This window comes from Humulus lupulus, chromosome 1 (assembly GCF_963169125.1).
Source record: "Humulus lupulus chromosome 1, drHumLupu1.1, whole genome shotgun sequence".
Lineage (NCBI taxonomy): Eukaryota > Viridiplantae > Streptophyta > Magnoliopsida > Rosales > Cannabaceae > Humulus > Humulus lupulus.
This window is the reverse complement of record NC_084793.1, coordinates 9,012,469-9,029,318: the sequence shown is the minus strand read 5'-3', so window position 1 is coordinate 9,029,318 and position 16,850 is coordinate 9,012,469. Positions and strand designations below refer to the sequence as shown.

Sequence of the window (16,850 nt, the reverse complement as noted above, 5' to 3'; positions counted from 1 at the left end):
AATTGTTTTCTTAGTAAACATATTAGTACTAAAATAAGGACCAAAAGGAAATTTTGGTAAAAGTTAAGGGGTATTTTTGGAGATAGGAAATACAATCTTCTTTTGGGTAGTTGTATTAAAAATTTAGTATTATATAAATTATATTTATAAATAAAAAAGGCTGGACAGTAATTATAAGATTGTTGTTGTGGAATACTTTTGATTTTGTAATTTAATAAAAATAATTATTAAAAAAAATATTGGTTTGAATTAGAAATCCAGTCAAACTAGTTCTCTGCTTTTAAAGTTATAGGAGGATTTTACCGTAGGTCTTCAAAAAGAATTTTATCGGTGGAGCTTTTTTTTTTAAGTTGTGAATAATTTTTTATTAATTTTTTTTTTTGATTATGTTTATTATAATTATTTAAAATATCTTATAAATTTTTAAAATATTATAAATAATTTATCGTATAAAAAATTAGATTCAAATATATTATTTTTCTTATATAAAATAATACATTTTTCTTTTATTTAATCAAAGCTAAACTACAAATAAAGTTCAAATCCCAAACTTACGTTCTCTAACTTAATTGGAGTTCGAATTCTAATTTGCTCTCTCTTTTATTTATTATGATTATTTTTTAAAATATTATTATAATTATTATTGTTATTTCCAAAAAGCTCATGATTAGGGCGCCTTCATATTTTGATATGGGGAAACCCAAATGGCTAAAAAAAGTATTGAATAGTAAAACAAAGTAAAATAATAATAATAATAAATTATAATCTGAAAATTAATTTCCATTCTTGTTATTATTTTATTTTTATTAAAATATAGTGCAATTTGAGAAAGAAAGAAAAAATTGATATTGCTTTAATATCATTAAAGGCTAAAAAAAATTGTAATGATTTGATAGTGATATTTTTTTTAAAAATATATATATTAATAAGATTACTTGAATTATGCATGCACATACAAAGGTGTGTATAAAAATAATTTTTTACCATTAATTATTCATTAACTTAATTTATTTGGATAATCATGCCTTTATGTTGATTTTGATTTTTTCTTTATTTTATATTTTTAGTTGGACTTGCAAACTCTCGGAAACAAATAATATTAAAACAAATGTAAAAGTAGAAAGCTAAGAAGTTGACTTTAATTGCAAATTTAACTACTCCTTTCTCTATTTAAAAAAACACATTTTGTTAGAAAATCAATTATAAACAATTATTTTTCAAATTAAAAAAAAACAAATAAATTAAGTAAAATAAAAATGTGTGTGCCAAATCATGTGGCGTCCTACCCCGAATTTTATCTCGTCCCGCTGCTTTATTTTGCCATGTTTATATTAAATTAAAAAAAACATAATTGAAAAGAAAAAAGAAAATAGAAAAATCTATAGCATTGAAAAAAAAAAGCGAAACAGTGATTTAAAAACTGTCGGTAAGATCGTTGACGGTCTGGACCAAATACAATTAATTTTATTAATCAAAAATTAAATTTAAACAAATAAAAACTTAATTTTTCTTATTTAGAAAAAAAAATAGCATGTTTCACTATTTATTATTTTCTTATCGTTCGTTGATTTATTTCTATAGCGTAAAAGAAACCGTTTCAACTTTCAAAAACTATGTTAATAATAACAGTAATAATGTTCTAAAAAAAATTAATAATAATAGCTGATAATTAATATTCATATAATCAAATTACTGACTCACTGGATACAAATATATACACATAAATGGCATATTTTTATTTATTTTTATTGTTTTAGTGGAATAAATGGCATGATTATTCTGTAATTTTCATTATTTATTTAGCTTTTAAATGAAATATATAAATGAGTAAGGCATTAAAAAGGAGAAAATTCAATAAAATGTTTTGTTTTGGACAAACCCTATGCAAAAATACATTAAAATATAGATATGTAAATCATGGTTATAAAGACTAAATTAAATATATATATATAGGAGATAATAGTACAAATTTATACGAAAAAAAAAAAACTAAATACATTAAAAATTTAACCCTTGGACTTTGTTGGGTGTCACCGGTGCAAAATGTCTTGGATTTTTTTTTTAATAAAAGTTTATAGCTTAACCTTATAATTTAACTCGTATAATCACAAAAATGAGTGAGAAATTATAAAACTGGCATAGAGAAATATAAATATAAAGATTTTCATTATATTTTATATGAATTGATGTTTGGAAATCATTATGTCATTTAAAATATCAAAATATTTTTAGCCAACTATTCTAAAATCTAATTTTATAGTATGTTTTCCAAAATCACTTTTATTTTTTGTCGGCAATCAATTTTTTAAACTTTAAAATAGTGTGTAGTGCTATTATTGTAGCTTGAGATTATGATTAATAAAGAATTTCTTGTTTCACTAAAATATATATAAAAAAATTAGAATTTTCTTAAGTAATGTATTACTTTTGCTTGAAGAGCGTTTCTTATATTTGGTATTTAAAGAAATTATAACTTAATTTTATTTGTATAATGGTGTACATTATAGCTATAAAAGTCATACTGCTAATTTTTTAGAGAATTTCGAATAATTTACGGTGTCGAAATCAGAGTTCAAACAATCAGTTACACGCATGCCTAAACTTTTTTATACGCGTAGAAAATATACTATTTTAACTATGATTTTGGTACTGTAAATTATTTGGAATTTCCTGAAAATTGGTGGGATGATTATTATAACTATCATGTACGATGTCATACAAAAAAAAATTATAATTTCTTCAAATAAAAAAATTAGCAAAAGTGATGCCCAACCTATCTTATCTCCCTAAGAAAATATATATTGCATATATATTTTGTAAATCACTATTACAATTGTTTAAAAGTGCTACTTCTATCTAGGGACGGACTCAGAGGGCTAAAAAAATAAAAATTCATTGTATTTTTTAATTTTTTTTAATTTTCTTAAAAAAATTACATTTGGCTATTTTTTTAAATAAAATTACACTTTGACCCTCCTACTGTTGAAGGCTGCCTGCCTTTGTCCATGCTTCTATCAACGTTTGTCATGAAATTTTTATATTGTGACCAATCAAAAATCTGTCTATAATTACCAAAATTATATAATTTGTTGTTAATTATTAATTCAATTAAATTAAATTCAAATGGCTAAATTGTTAAAGAAAATATAAATTTCCCAACTTTGTAAAATTCATTGGGTATCCGTGCCACTAAAGTTTTTATCTTAGGATGGTTCTTTTGGTAATTTTCCATTTCTTAACTTTCTATAGATCTTAAATTTTAAATTTTCTTTTCCCAATTTATCTGAATTTTATTTGAATACAAAATTACCATTTGATTTTAAAAAAAAAGAGGAAAAACTTATTCCCCATCTTATACTTTATTATTTATTGAGTTCTTATATAATATTAGAGAAATACTAATGGATACAAGTGATGTTCAACTTCGCGTAAAAGTAGTATGTTGTTATTGCTGTAATTCAATATTAGACATACACAATTTAGTTTAATAATTAGTATTAAGTATCACTAACTAATTATAAGTAGTCTCATGTGATGTTAGACACCTTAAAGTGTTAGATATCAACACTCATAATATTATATATACAAAAATGGACACTCTTTTTATACAATTTTAATTACTTAGAATTGATATTTTATGAGTGTTCAACTAAATTTATTAGAAGAATGGACTTTAAAATAAAGTTTATTATTTAAAATTATATGAGGGCATATTTGTAATTATTTAATTAAAGTGAATTTATATCCACACCCCAAACTAAAAATACGATAATCTATAAATTAATAAATTTATTTATTTATAATTACACATATTGAATTGTACACTCCATTTAAAAACAATGAAAATAAATTAAAATTATGTACCTCGTTCATTAAAAATTAGAAATTAAGATTTTTTTTAATATGATAAATGAATTTGTTCTAGTATTAGCACGCGGGGGATTTCGAGACTGATTAAATCATCTCGAAATGTAAGCTTGTAAAGATATGGTTCGAAGAGATAATTTAATTAAACACATGTATATATATTATCAAATGAGTGCATGTCATCAATATTGGTGCCATTCCACCTCTTTGGCTTGAGATGGAGAGTTAGCTCAAAAAGTTTGGCTCGTGACCAAAAGTTGATCTTGAAAGATCGCTAGATGGTTACTCGGATAATATTGCATGTGTCAGTGAGAGGCATCTCATTTCTCCCTGAGATATTGCCAGTGCGCTGACACCGATCACAAGCCTTCACAAAAACATTAGCATCTTTAAATAAAGTTGGCCAATAAAAACCACTCTGCAATACCTTAGTTGTTGTTCTTGCGGCTCCAAAATGTCCACCACATTGCAAGTTGTGGTTGTGGGCAAGAATAGAATATTATATTTTAATATAATGTTTGATTGATTAAATAAGTGTTACAAAAAGTTATTATTTAATCTAGTGGGGGATTGTTATATTATTTCATATAATATAATATTAGATTAAATAATGTGACAAAATGTGATTTGTCACACCTTGTAACACATTATTGAGAGTCACAAAATTAGACACATGTGTGTGCCCAAATGTGACATATTTTGGAGTTACAAGATCAGTTACAAATTTGTAACTCCCAAATATTACCCAGTAATGTGTATATTATATGTTACACATTTGAGATTGGATTTCACAAAATCACGATGATATATGACTGTTGGAGACATGTTTTTAACTCCCAATAGGTGTTTGGAGGTTACAAAATCATATGGGAAATGATTTGAGACGTTTTGGAAAAATCACATTTTTGGCTGAAAAAAGGCTGTGGCCGCGGCCACTGTCTTTCCCTGGCCACGGCCTGGGGGACAGAGGCCAGTGGGTGCGGCCACTGATGATTCTGGCCGTGGCCAATGAGGCTGACAGCCTATGTGGTTTTTCAGTTTTTTCCAAATTGAACGGTTCTAACATCCCAAATAACTCACAAATCTCCATTTTAATTCCATAAACATCCAATTAAACATTGGTAACAGTCATGGGGGTTGGTGGAACTTGAAATTCAAAGGGGTATCTCAAACTCTATAAATAGGAGCCTAATGCTCACTTGTAAGACACACCATTTTCCATCCACAAAGCACTTGGCTGGAAAATACACCTTGAGGCTTGATTATTCCATAAAGCATTTCCAAAAATCTGTGAGAGATCCCTTAGTGCTTGATGTTATCCCAATTTCCTGCCTTGGGCCTGGGACCGCGATCCAAGCCCACTGGCTGGGCATTTGAGGTTGGGCCCAGCCCAGGCCCGTTTGGCAGGAAGTATGATTGACATCGATAGCCCAAGTGTGGGCCCAAGCCCGGAAGGTGTCCGGGAAGAATGATCCGGGACGTTCATCCGGGAGACGTACAACTATTTGGGGTTACAGTCGGGATGTATGCAAACGGTCCCGAAGCCTGGTAAATATCCGGGCTCCTGGTGGATGATCTGGGCTTACGGTAAATGAACCTAGGTCGAGTCCTCAGGGTTGGCAGGATAAAGCATCCGTGACCCTGACTCCGTCCCATGAAGCGTGGGAGTTGTCCCCACGTTTCACCTACGGAAAAGGCCACATCGGGATTGAACGCTGCTGGTTCATACCTGTGCCGCCACTACTCTAACCGATCTTGTCCCTTGAATCTGCCTCGTAACTCGAAATGCCCAGACCAAAAGCCCCAATTTGTCGGGTGATAGATAGGCTTTGGGCTGGCCCAGTGGGCTCTGGTTAATGTTTGTCTTTTATGTTTTTATCCTTTGTATTAGGCTTCCGATAGAGAAGCCAGTAGTATTTATACATTTATTGGGCCCGGGTCAGCCCAACCCAAGCCCAGTGCTCCTGTGAACTGATAAATACATGTGACAGAGCACTGGGGGAGATGACTCTTTTTGGCGTGTATACAGTTACTATGCTAAAACGAAGAGAAAACTCCATTGTTATAGACTTTCTAAGCTCTAATACAACTGTCTCGTGGACTAAGGCTCATTAATGCCCCAACCACGTAAAAATCTTGTTTATATTTTCTAAACCCCTTATCATTAATCTCTCTTAACTTTTATTAATATAGTTTCCAAAAATCTCAGTAAACACTTGAGTTAGGGGGAAATAAGCTTTTGGACAAAGGTTTTAAACCTTATTCAAGTTGGTGATCCCCAACCCTCTTCACTTAGGTTGTGTAAGTGAGAGTTTACTATTGTTTTGTTCTTGCATTTTTTCTCTATTGTTTTTCTTCCTATTTATATTTTCTATTAACTTGTAACTTTTGTTTAGAGTTGTAATCTTCTTTTCTTTTGTTTCAAACACATTTCCTTTACTTGTAATCTTTTGTTTAGAGTTGTATCTTTCACCATTCTCTTCTTCTCTTTCTTCCTCTTCCTTTCTTTGTTTGTTTGTATTTTCAGTTATAGAGTTGTAACACTCTTTTTAATCAATCATTATTTATTTGTAATATTTTGCATAGAGTTGTATTATCTTACCTTTTCCATTGAGGCAATAACATATATTCTCTAACATAGAATGCATTTCATCCTCAGGTACACAATGACAAATAATTTGATCAACACAATGCTTATAGAGAATAGGCTCCTCCCAGTAGTAATGCTTCACCTCATAGTAAAATTTCTTCAACTGTTGCCTTGTCATTTCAGGAGGCACAAGCTTTGCAACAAGGAAATTCACAATTTCCGCAAACCAAGGCACAACAGGATTTTCACTTACCCAAAACAACTGTTCATCTGGAAAGAAATCATTGATCTGCACAACTTTCTCATTCTGACTCTCTTTTATTTCTAGTCTAGACAAGTGATCAGCTACAAGGTTTTTAGTACCCTTTTTATCACGAATCTCCATATCAAACTCTTGTAGCAGTAGAACCCATCTAATTAAGCGAGGGTTTGCGTCCTTCTTAGTCATCAAGTATTTGATAGCAGAGTGATCAGTACACAATCACCTTATTACCAATTAGATAGGGTCTGAACTTGTCAAAAGCAAAGACTATGGCTAGCAACTCTTTTTCTGTTGTGGCGTAATTAAACTGTGCATCATTGAGAGTTCTACTAGAATAATAAATTGAGCGAAATACCTTATCAATACGCTGCCCCAAAACTGCACCCACAACATAGTCACTAGCGTCACACATCAATTCGAATGGTAAGTCCCAGTTTGGAGCCACAACTATAGGTGCAAATATGAGTTTCTCCTTTAGTACCTTGAAGGCATGAAGGCACTCTTAATTGAAATCAAAAACCACACCATTCATTAACAGTGAAGAGAGAGGCTTAAACACTTTCAAAAAATATTTGATGAATCGTCGATAAAATCCCGCATGGCCAAGGAAACTTCTCACACCTTTCACCGACACCGGAGGTGGTAATTTCTCAATTGTTGCAATTTTTGCTTTATACACCTCAATACCATCTCTAGAAATCTTGTGTCCCAGAACAATTCCCTCTTTTACCATAAAATGGCATTTCTCCCAATTCAACACCAGATTTGCTTTTTCACAACGATTCAACACATTTTCCAAGTTACCCAAACAAATGTCAAATGACGAACCAAAGACAGAGAAATCATCCATGAAAATCTCAATACTCCTTTCTACCATATCTGAAAAGATAGCCCTCATGCACCGTTGAAATGCTGCTGGAGCATTACATAATCCAACCGACAGAAGTCAAGGAAAAGTGTCGGTGGGCTCCTTAAAGCAAATGTGCATAGGGACATGTGAATGTTGTTTTCTCTTGATCCTCTAGTGCAATAGCAATCAGATGGTACCCTGAATACCCATCCAAGAAACAGTAGTAACTGTGGCCTACTAATCTATCAAGCATTTGATCAAGGAAAGGCAAAGGAAAATGATCATTCCTTGTAGCCTTGTTGAGCTTGCGGTAATCAATACAAATATGCCACCCCGTCACAATTCTCGTTGGAATGAGTTCATTGTTTTCATTTTTTTACCACGGTCATACCACCCTTCTTAGGTACCACTTGTACTGGGCTCACCCATGCGCTATCAAAAATTGGGTAGATCACCCCGACGTCCAACCATTTAAGAATCTGCTCAAGTACAACCTCCTTCATTGCTGGATTGAGTCTTCTCTGAACCTCTATAGATGGCTTGCTATTCTCCTCCAATAAAATTTTATGCATTACTGTTGAAGGACTTATTCCTCTAATATCCGCCAATGTCCACCCAATGGCCAATTTATGATCCCGTAAAACCCTCAACAATTTTTCCAATTCTATTTTGGAGAGGTCAGCTGAAACTATTACTAGTAAAGTCTCTTTCTCTCCCAAGTATGCATAACATAAATGATCTGGAAGAGCCTTTAATTCCAACTGCGGTGGCTGCTGAATGGATGTTCATGGTCTTTCAGGCCCCTTTGCTAACTCTTCAAACTTCTTCCTGTATGGTTGGTAAGAATTAATCCAATCTACATATTCTCTCATCTCAACATCATCATCATCTACCTCACCACATGTTGACACAACCTCTAAAGCATCACTACTCACCTTTCTTTTCGAGACTGTTTTCTTTATCACATCCACACTATAGCAACTGTCACTAGCCACAGGATATTTCATTGCCTTGAAGACATTAAATACCACCTCATCTCCTTGAACTCTGAGTTTAAGCTCTCCCTTTTGAACATCAATGAGAGCTTGGCCTGTGGCTAGAAATGGTCTACCGAGAATAATAGGTACATCCATATCCTCCTCCATGTCAAGAACGATAAAGTCAGCAGGAAAAATAAACTTATCCACCTTCACAAGAACATCTTCAATAATACCCCGTGGATGCTTCACCGATCGATCTGCTAATTGTAGAGTGACTGTTGTTGGTCTTGCCTCACCCAAACCAAGTCTTCTGAAGACCAATAAGAGCATCAGATTAATACTCGCCCCCAGATCACATAAAACACGCTTACATTCAAATTGTCCAATTGTGCAAGGTATAGTAAAACTCTCTGGATCTCTCAACTTTTGGGGCAGCTTCCTCTGCAATATTGCACTACATTCTTCAGTGAGCGCCACAGTTTCATAATCTTCCATCTTTCTTTTCTTAGACAGAATTTCTTTCATGAATTTTACATAACTGGGCATATGCTCCAAGGCCTCAGCAAAAGGAATGTTGATATGTAACTTTTTAAACACCTCAAAAAGCTTAGAAAACTGTTTACCAAGAGTAGTTTTTCTAAGCCTTTGAGGATATGGAACACGAACTGGCTGGTCAACAACAACTGGAGGACTCTTTTCTGAACTCTGGTGGTCTTCAATAACCCCTTTCCCAATTGTATCAGATTTCTCACCTAACTCTTTATTCTGAATTGTTGACTGTTGTACACTGGGTTGCTCAATTTGTTTATCACTCCTCAGAGTAATTGCCTGAACTTGCTCCTTAGGGTTAACTTCAGTGTTGCTAGGCAAGTTTCCCTGTGGTCTATTATTTAGCATATTAGCCAACTGCCCCACTTGTGTTTCAAGATTTCTGATAGAAGATCTAGTCTCTGTCATGAACTGAGTCTGGGTGTTGGTGAGAGTCAATAATGCAGCCTGTAATTCATTAGGCCTGTCTGGAGGAGCTTGATTCATTGGTTGCTGAGGCATATTCTACTAAAACTGGCCCTGAAACTAAGGTTGCTGGCCCTGATTGTTCCTCCAAGAGAAAATTGGGATGATTTCTCCACCCAGGATTGTAAGTGTTGGAGAATGGATTATTGAATGGCCTCTGAAAATTTCCCACAGCTTGAACCTGAGCTTGGTCCATGGGAATGTTATTATTAATACTAGAAGGACACTGGTCAAAAGAATGAGAACCACCACAGATGTCACACTTTACTTCGCTAATTTTTCAGTAGTATTATAGTATGTTTAGTATTATCTTTGTTACTGTGGATTTTTGGTTCAGACCGGGAATTATTTGGACACTCATAGTAGTACTTATAGATTTTCTAAGTTTAACCTATATTTTAAGAATATTTAGTATAACCTAAGGTTTGATTAATGTGACTGATATTAAGGATTATATTTATTATATTATAAGGTTTAGACATCAACCAATAGGATTTTAAGCACATGTTATGAATGGTAATTAAGGATTAAGTATTTTTTAGGATTAAATTTAATAAGGAGTAAAGTTTGAATGTTATAGGGTCAGTCAGCAGCTTTGAATACGTTGAAGGCTTAGTCAAGGCTGTTTACTCCATTCAAACTTAGCTAAAAATGTGTAATTTCGTGTTTAAATATTCAGCGTATGCCGATATATCGCAGCTATAGGGGGCGATATATCGCAGCACGTAGATACGGAAAACACGAGACGATGCACGGTCGCCTCGGGCATACTGGCCCAGGCGATATATCGCCTACAGGAGGCGATATATCGCCTCCTCCAACATGAATTCAAACTCTTTTGAATTCTTTTCCTTTCAGCCATTCAAACTTCTTCAAAAGTCCAGCATCTTTTGAACGAGTCTTCAGCCTCTGCTGAACGATTATTCAAATGATTTTCACCTAAAAAGCCATTATTTTTATTCAAGTAAAATCAAGATACTTTCATTCCCAAACTCTATAAATAGGACCTAGTACCCAGCCATTATTCACCTTTTGCTCTAAGTTCAGAAGCTGCTAGTGTTAAGTGAGTGTGAGAGTGTAAACACCTGGTTTGGGAAAATCATAAGCTTAAACATCATAAGCTTATCAAACACTTTGGGAAGTGAGGTTCTATAGTATTTCGGTTGAGGAGTAGATTGGTCTTTCAAGTCTTTGAGGTAACCAAAACTCTAGTTCATTTCTGTATTATGTTATTTTCTTTCTCATAGTCTTCTACTCAATCTCTAACCTTAATCTTCATTTTGGTTAGGGAATCTAAGTTCTTGAGCACATAAGTTTCGGTAAGCATGATTCTCAAATGGTTTAGTCTTCCCATTTTCCTTTTCATCTCTTTTCTTCTTTCAACTCACTCTTGTTCATTATGGTTATTAGGAGTGTTTCAAAAAGTCCCAACTCAGTCCACACATCTCGGTAACTTTGGTAAGGAAAATAGGCTAGAATTAATATGTTATATGCTTATGTTATCTTATGTTTTATGTTGTTAAATGTGTTATGATATGTATGCATGTATGTTTGTAGGCTTGGGCATATGACCCATACGACTAACAAGACCCCAAATGGGTTATGGGCATATGACCTACTTAGCTAGTAGGACCCCACTAATCCCATGGGCATATGCTTGTTTAGTCTATGGGACCCCAAGTAATAATGGCCATTATAATAAGTGTATGTTATATGTATTATGTTAAGTCTTTATGTTTCTTATAAAGTTATGTTTATGACTATGTGTTAGATTTTCCTTGCTGGGCATTAGGCTCATTCCTTTTTTTTTTATGTGCAGGAAAATAAGCTTTAGAGGCGGTAAGATTCGTGACGCTTAGAGGATGTGTATCGATGGTGAATGGAGTCAAGGGGCCGAGCGTTATTCGATTCGAGGATGTAGTTTCTGTTTTATGTCTTTTTACATGTATTTTCCGCACCATTTATGTAATGTCTTTTATTTTAAATCATGTTTTGTTTTTAAAGACAATGGGATCCCATATCCTTCTTAGTATTCTATTTATTTGTAAGTAACTCTTATTTTACAAGTTACTCAAATAAATTATGGTATTTTCGTAAAAAAGTAAGTTTTATGTATAGTTTCGTTAATGGTCCAAATAGTCTAGATTAGTGGGTCATTACAATTTATTTACGAATAATTTCACTACCTTATTAATTCCTCGTGACTCCACTATAGACTCGGAATTGAACTCTTGAATTCATAGAACGTATTTTCAAAACCATAAATACGTTATCCATTGTTATAACCATTACAATCAGTCAATCCTCTATCGATGACTTACTAACGAGCTGGGTGCAAATTACCGTTTTACCCCTCATCAGTATTTTATCCTTAACTCCCACTAAGTTCCTTATAAATGATATTTCTGTGAACTTAATCACAGAAATGAGATCTCAATCATTTAACCTCTTGAACAAAGCAATTAAGGAAATCATCTTTTCACTTCTGATACAGAAGTTATAGATTTCGTATCTATGAATAATACTCCCACTCAATTACACTAATAAATCTCCAAGATGTAAGTATGGGCTAGACCGTAGGGTAAGCTGGTAACGAACAAGTCAAAAGATTTAAATAATATAATTAGCAGAATATTATCACTCAGAATTAAGATCGGCTTAATATATGGTCAACGTTGTGACATTGATTAGATTTGATAACAACGATACTTATTTATCAATCAATAATCAATATTGGTCCTAGTCCGATGTAACTAAATACATCTGATCTTATCTACTTGGTCGATGCCTTGGACAAGACATCACACCCTGAATGTGTAAGTAGATCATATCGTAGATTGCCTAATCAGTGAAAATCCAATGCACTGATCTAATCTTAGGACTCGTTCTTTTGAACATATAATTACAACTATAATCCACTGTGACCTAGTCACTATAATTGTAACTATCCATATGTTCGGGATTTTATAAATGTTTGTATTATTTCAATAATCATGTAATAAAACAAGCAAACAACACGGTTGTCAAACTAAATGATTTTTACTACTTTTATTGATAATATGAAATCATGCTACATGTCCGACATGGTTTTATAAGGGCATAAAACCCAACAAATTCTTCCTGTATGGTTGGTAAGAATTGATCCAGTTTACATATTCTTTCATCTCAGCATCATCACCATCTACCTCACCACCTGTTAACACGGCCTCTAAAGCATCACTACTCACCCTTCTTTTCGAGACTGTTTTCTCTATCACATCCACACTGTAGCAACTGTCACTAGGCATAGGATATTTCATTGCCTTGAAGACATTAAATACCACCTCTTCTCCTTAAACTCTGAGTTTAAGCTCTTCCTTTTGAACATCAATGAGAGCTTGGCCTGTGGCTAGAAATGTTCTACCGAGAATAATAGGTACATCCATATCCTCCTCCATGTCAAGAACGATAAAGTCAGCAGGAAAAATAAACTTATCCACCTTCACAAGAACATCTTCAATAATACCCCGTGGATGCTTCACCGATCGATCTGCTAATTGTAGAGTGACTGTTGTTGGTCTTGCCTCACCCAAACCAAGTCTTTTGAAGATCGATAAGGGCATCAGATTAATACTCGCCCCCAGATCACATAAAGCATGCTTACATTCAAATTTTCCAATTGTGTAAGGTATAGTAAAACTCCCTGGATCTCTCAATTTTTGGGGCAGCTTCCTCTGCAATATTGCACTACATTCTTCAATGAGCGCCACAGTTAATGAGTATATCCTATTAGTTGTTGATTATGTATCCAAATAGGTGGAAGCTGCTGCGACAAAGACCAATGACAGAAAAATTGTATTGAACTTTCTCCATAAACACATTTTCACTCGTTTTGGTACACCCCGAGCTCTTATTAGTGATGAAGGGAGTCATTTTTTTAACAAACAACTTGATGCACTTTTAGCTCGCTACGGCGTATACCACCACACTACTTTTCCATATCACCCCCAGTCAAATGGCCAAGCTGAAATCTCAAACAGGGAGGTGAAAAGTATCCTTGAGAAGACTATGGATAGTTCAAGGAAAAATTGGTCAAAGAAGTTGGATGATGCACTATGGGATTATAGAACAACGTTTAAAACACCGATAGGTATGTCCCCAAATCGCTTAGTTTTTGGGAAAGCTTGCCATCTTCCAGTTGAGCTAGAGCACATAGCATACTGGGCAATGAAAAAGTTCAACCTGGATTGGACTGCCGTTAGTGAAAATAGAATTTTGCAATTGAATGAACTTGATGAATTTTGTAGCGAGGCATACAAAAATGCAAAAATCTATAAGGAAAATACAAAAGCCTGGCATGACAAGAACCTAGTCAGAAGAGAATTTCAACCTAGACAGCAAGTACTTCTTTTTAATTCACGGTTGAGGCTATTTCCTGGCAAATTAAAGTCCAGATGGTCGGGCCATTTTACTGTTGTGAAAGTGTTTCCATATGGCTCGGTGGAAGTGCAAGGCAAAAATGGAGAGCCTTTCAAGGTGAATGGTCAGCAGTTGAAGCCATATCTATGCATGATGTTTGATCAGGCGAAGTCAATTTTTCTTTTGAAGCCTCGTTGAAGAGGAGTTCAGCGTCCGGCTAAATGACGTTAACGACAGCGCTTGTGGGAGGCACCCTATTTATTTGTATTATTTTTACTACTTTCGCACTTGTAAATTATGTATATTTGGTTTATTTTTGTACATTTGGAATCGTGAAAAGCGTGAAAATGAAAAATAAAATAATATGAAGAAAAAAAACAAAAATCCTTAAGGGTCGCGGCATAGTCGTATTGGGCCGCGACATAGTTCATTCCAGAGGCCCAAGGAATTTAGAATTTTGAGGTGGGTCGCGGCATAGAGAAGTTGAGCCACGGCATATGGACTCGAGTTGTCTAGAGGGTCGCGAAATGAATCCCCAGATTTTTCCAGAATTTTTTATGCGGGCTGTGGCATTGAATGGCTAAGGTCGCGGCCCGTGTTGCGCAGACAGGGTTAAGCTAGTGGGAAAGTCACAACGGGATTTATACTTGATTCGGAGTGAGTCAAGGGGTATTTAGTGCATTACCAGGTTATTGGGTAATGGGAATAAATATTTGATGATAAATTGGGAGTTAGTAAGATCAGGGGAAAATTCTGGAGGTTTTGATTATTTTGCTCCCGGGGACGTTTTCGGGACCCCGAGCGTTAGGATTTGTTTAAGGCTACTTAAGCTTGAAGTAACCTGTTAAGAAATAAAAAGAACGTTCAGTAAGTTCTCTCTCCCTCAAAGTTCCATTTTTGTCTCCCGATCGCATTTTCAAAGGAAACTTGAGTTCTAGGCATAGCGATCCTAGGGAAGATTAGAAGCTTATTAGCTGGAGGATTTAGTTGGGAAACAACTTAATCAAAGGTAATATAAGTTTTAAGTTCTAAGTTTTTAAGCTTGAATTGGACTTTGTTTTTTGATTTATTTGAGACTTGGGTTTTGGATCATGGGGATGTTTGGGAACTTTATTTTTGAGTTTGGAGATGTTTGGATAGGTTTTTGGAAGGTTTTGAAAAGGAGAAAATGAGGAAAAATGGTTGGTTCGAGGTTGGGTCGAGTCCCTGCTCTAGGGCGCTGCGGCCCAAGCTTGTTGAAGGAAGAGGAGGCTCTGTCTGGGGGGGGGGGGGGGGGGCGGCACTTAAGGGAAAAGTTTCCCATAATTGTTCTTTTGTCATGGGATTTTAACTTTAAGGGCCTGGAATCGATCCTACTACTTAGTTGAGTGGGATTCGACGTCCCGAAGGCTTGGGTTGGGCTTGGAAGTATTTATTTACTCATTTTGATGAGTTTTTATATTATGGATGTGACTAGGTTATCACTAGGGGATTGGAATCAGGATCGTGCTTGTGGCTTGTTTATTGGTAACCAGTGCTTGGACCAAAGGTAAAATACTGCACCTTGTATATATATGACATGCGTGGTTGTTATAGAGGCATGTCGAGTGTTTAAATGTGGTGCATGTAATGCACGAGAAACATGTGATTAGGACATGCCATGAATGTTGAATATAAGATTGATCAGAGCTTGAGTCTCTGTGTTTGTGCATGATCATAATTATGCTAGCAACTGTTAAGTAAGCATGTTGAATGCCCTACATTTGGATATTTGACATATGATATATGCCTGGTAGCATTGCTTACTTGTGCGTGGCACTGACTATGTAATGCTCCAAATTTCCTAATAAGGTTTAGGACCTTGATTAGGAGGCCGGGAGGGCCATAATTGATTTATTATGATATTAAGTGATTATATGCATGTTTATGTGAATTATATTATAATATGATATTAAATGCATGCAAATGGGTTCACATTTTATTATAAGGGCATTTTGGTAATTTGGCTCGTTGAGGGTGTGATTGTGTATTTTCATGCATGTGGGTGAATTATAAATAAGGCCACATTATATGTGGATTTGTTCGAGCCATTCGGCATGAGACGATCATGGAATGCAAGTTTTCGGTCTAGTCATAACGGGGTTAAGTTCGGGGCTCGGGGTAAGTCTCGAGGTGATTTTAATGATTAGAGCGTTTCCAGGAATTAAAAGGTAACAAGATATGAATTATTGGTGTTGGAGAATATCGAGAATAGCGGGAATTGGAGGGTGTTAATTATGATTAACGAAATAGGTGGAAGATGAGGTTTTTTCCCTTGAGAGCTGTTAAGGAAAGAATATAAGCCTAGGGGCATTTAGGTCTTTTCACCCTAAGATATATATCATCATTCAAAGGCTGTAGAAACTTTTAGAACAAAATAGAGTTTTCTCCTTCACATCCGATCATCAACATTCCTCCTTCTTCCTTTTGATTTTTGAAAGCCAACTTGAAGAAACAAGCTAGGAAATCAAAGTTTGGAGGTTATAAACTTAGTTCATTCATTGAAGAGGACTTAAATCTAGCTTGAGGTAAGATTTCATCCATTAACTTTAAGCTTTGCTCTGTTTTTCTTATGGTTTTAAGTCAAAGGAATTTAAGGTGGTTAGTTGAGAATTAATGGAAGTTTTTGTGTAAGATTGCTTGGGTTTTGATGAGGGTGTGATGTAGATGAAGTTTAGGGATTGAATTTGATGTTTGGGTGAAGTTTGGGATTGGTTTGGATGCTTAGTTTTCAAGGGAGGTCGCAAGGGGGAAGACCAGAATTTTCTCTAGTTTGCTGATGGTGCCCCAGCGCTATGCAGGGTAGGAACTGGGCTTCTCTGTTTTAGGGCAGCGCCCCAGTGCCACTAGGCAGCGCCCCAGCGCTAGTGC

General features: G+C 34.7%; 2 protein-coding genes across 2 annotated transcripts; one reads left to right on the top strand and one right to left on the bottom strand.

Annotated features, from left to right (window-relative positions):
• Window positions 1-8,354: 8,354 nt before the first annotated feature.
• LOC133832837 (uncharacterized) lies at window positions 8,355-9,599 on the bottom strand. The gene is made up of 2 exons (XM_062263139.1): window positions 8,763-9,599; window positions 8,355-8,525 (listed from the first exon to the last, which is right to left on the bottom strand). Exons 1-2 carry the CDS (start codon window positions 9,597-9,599, stop codon window positions 8,355-8,357), a joined length of 1,008 nt encoding a protein of 335 aa, XP_062119123.1.
• Window positions 9,600-13,610: 4,011 nt separating this feature from the next.
• On the top strand, window positions 13,611-14,159 carry LOC133832772 (uncharacterized). The gene has a single exon (XM_062263092.1). The coding sequence runs from the start codon at window positions 13,611-13,613 to the stop codon at window positions 14,157-14,159; it is 549 nt and encodes a 182-aa protein (XP_062119076.1).
• The last annotated feature ends 2,691 nt before the right edge of the window (window positions 14,160-16,850 follow it).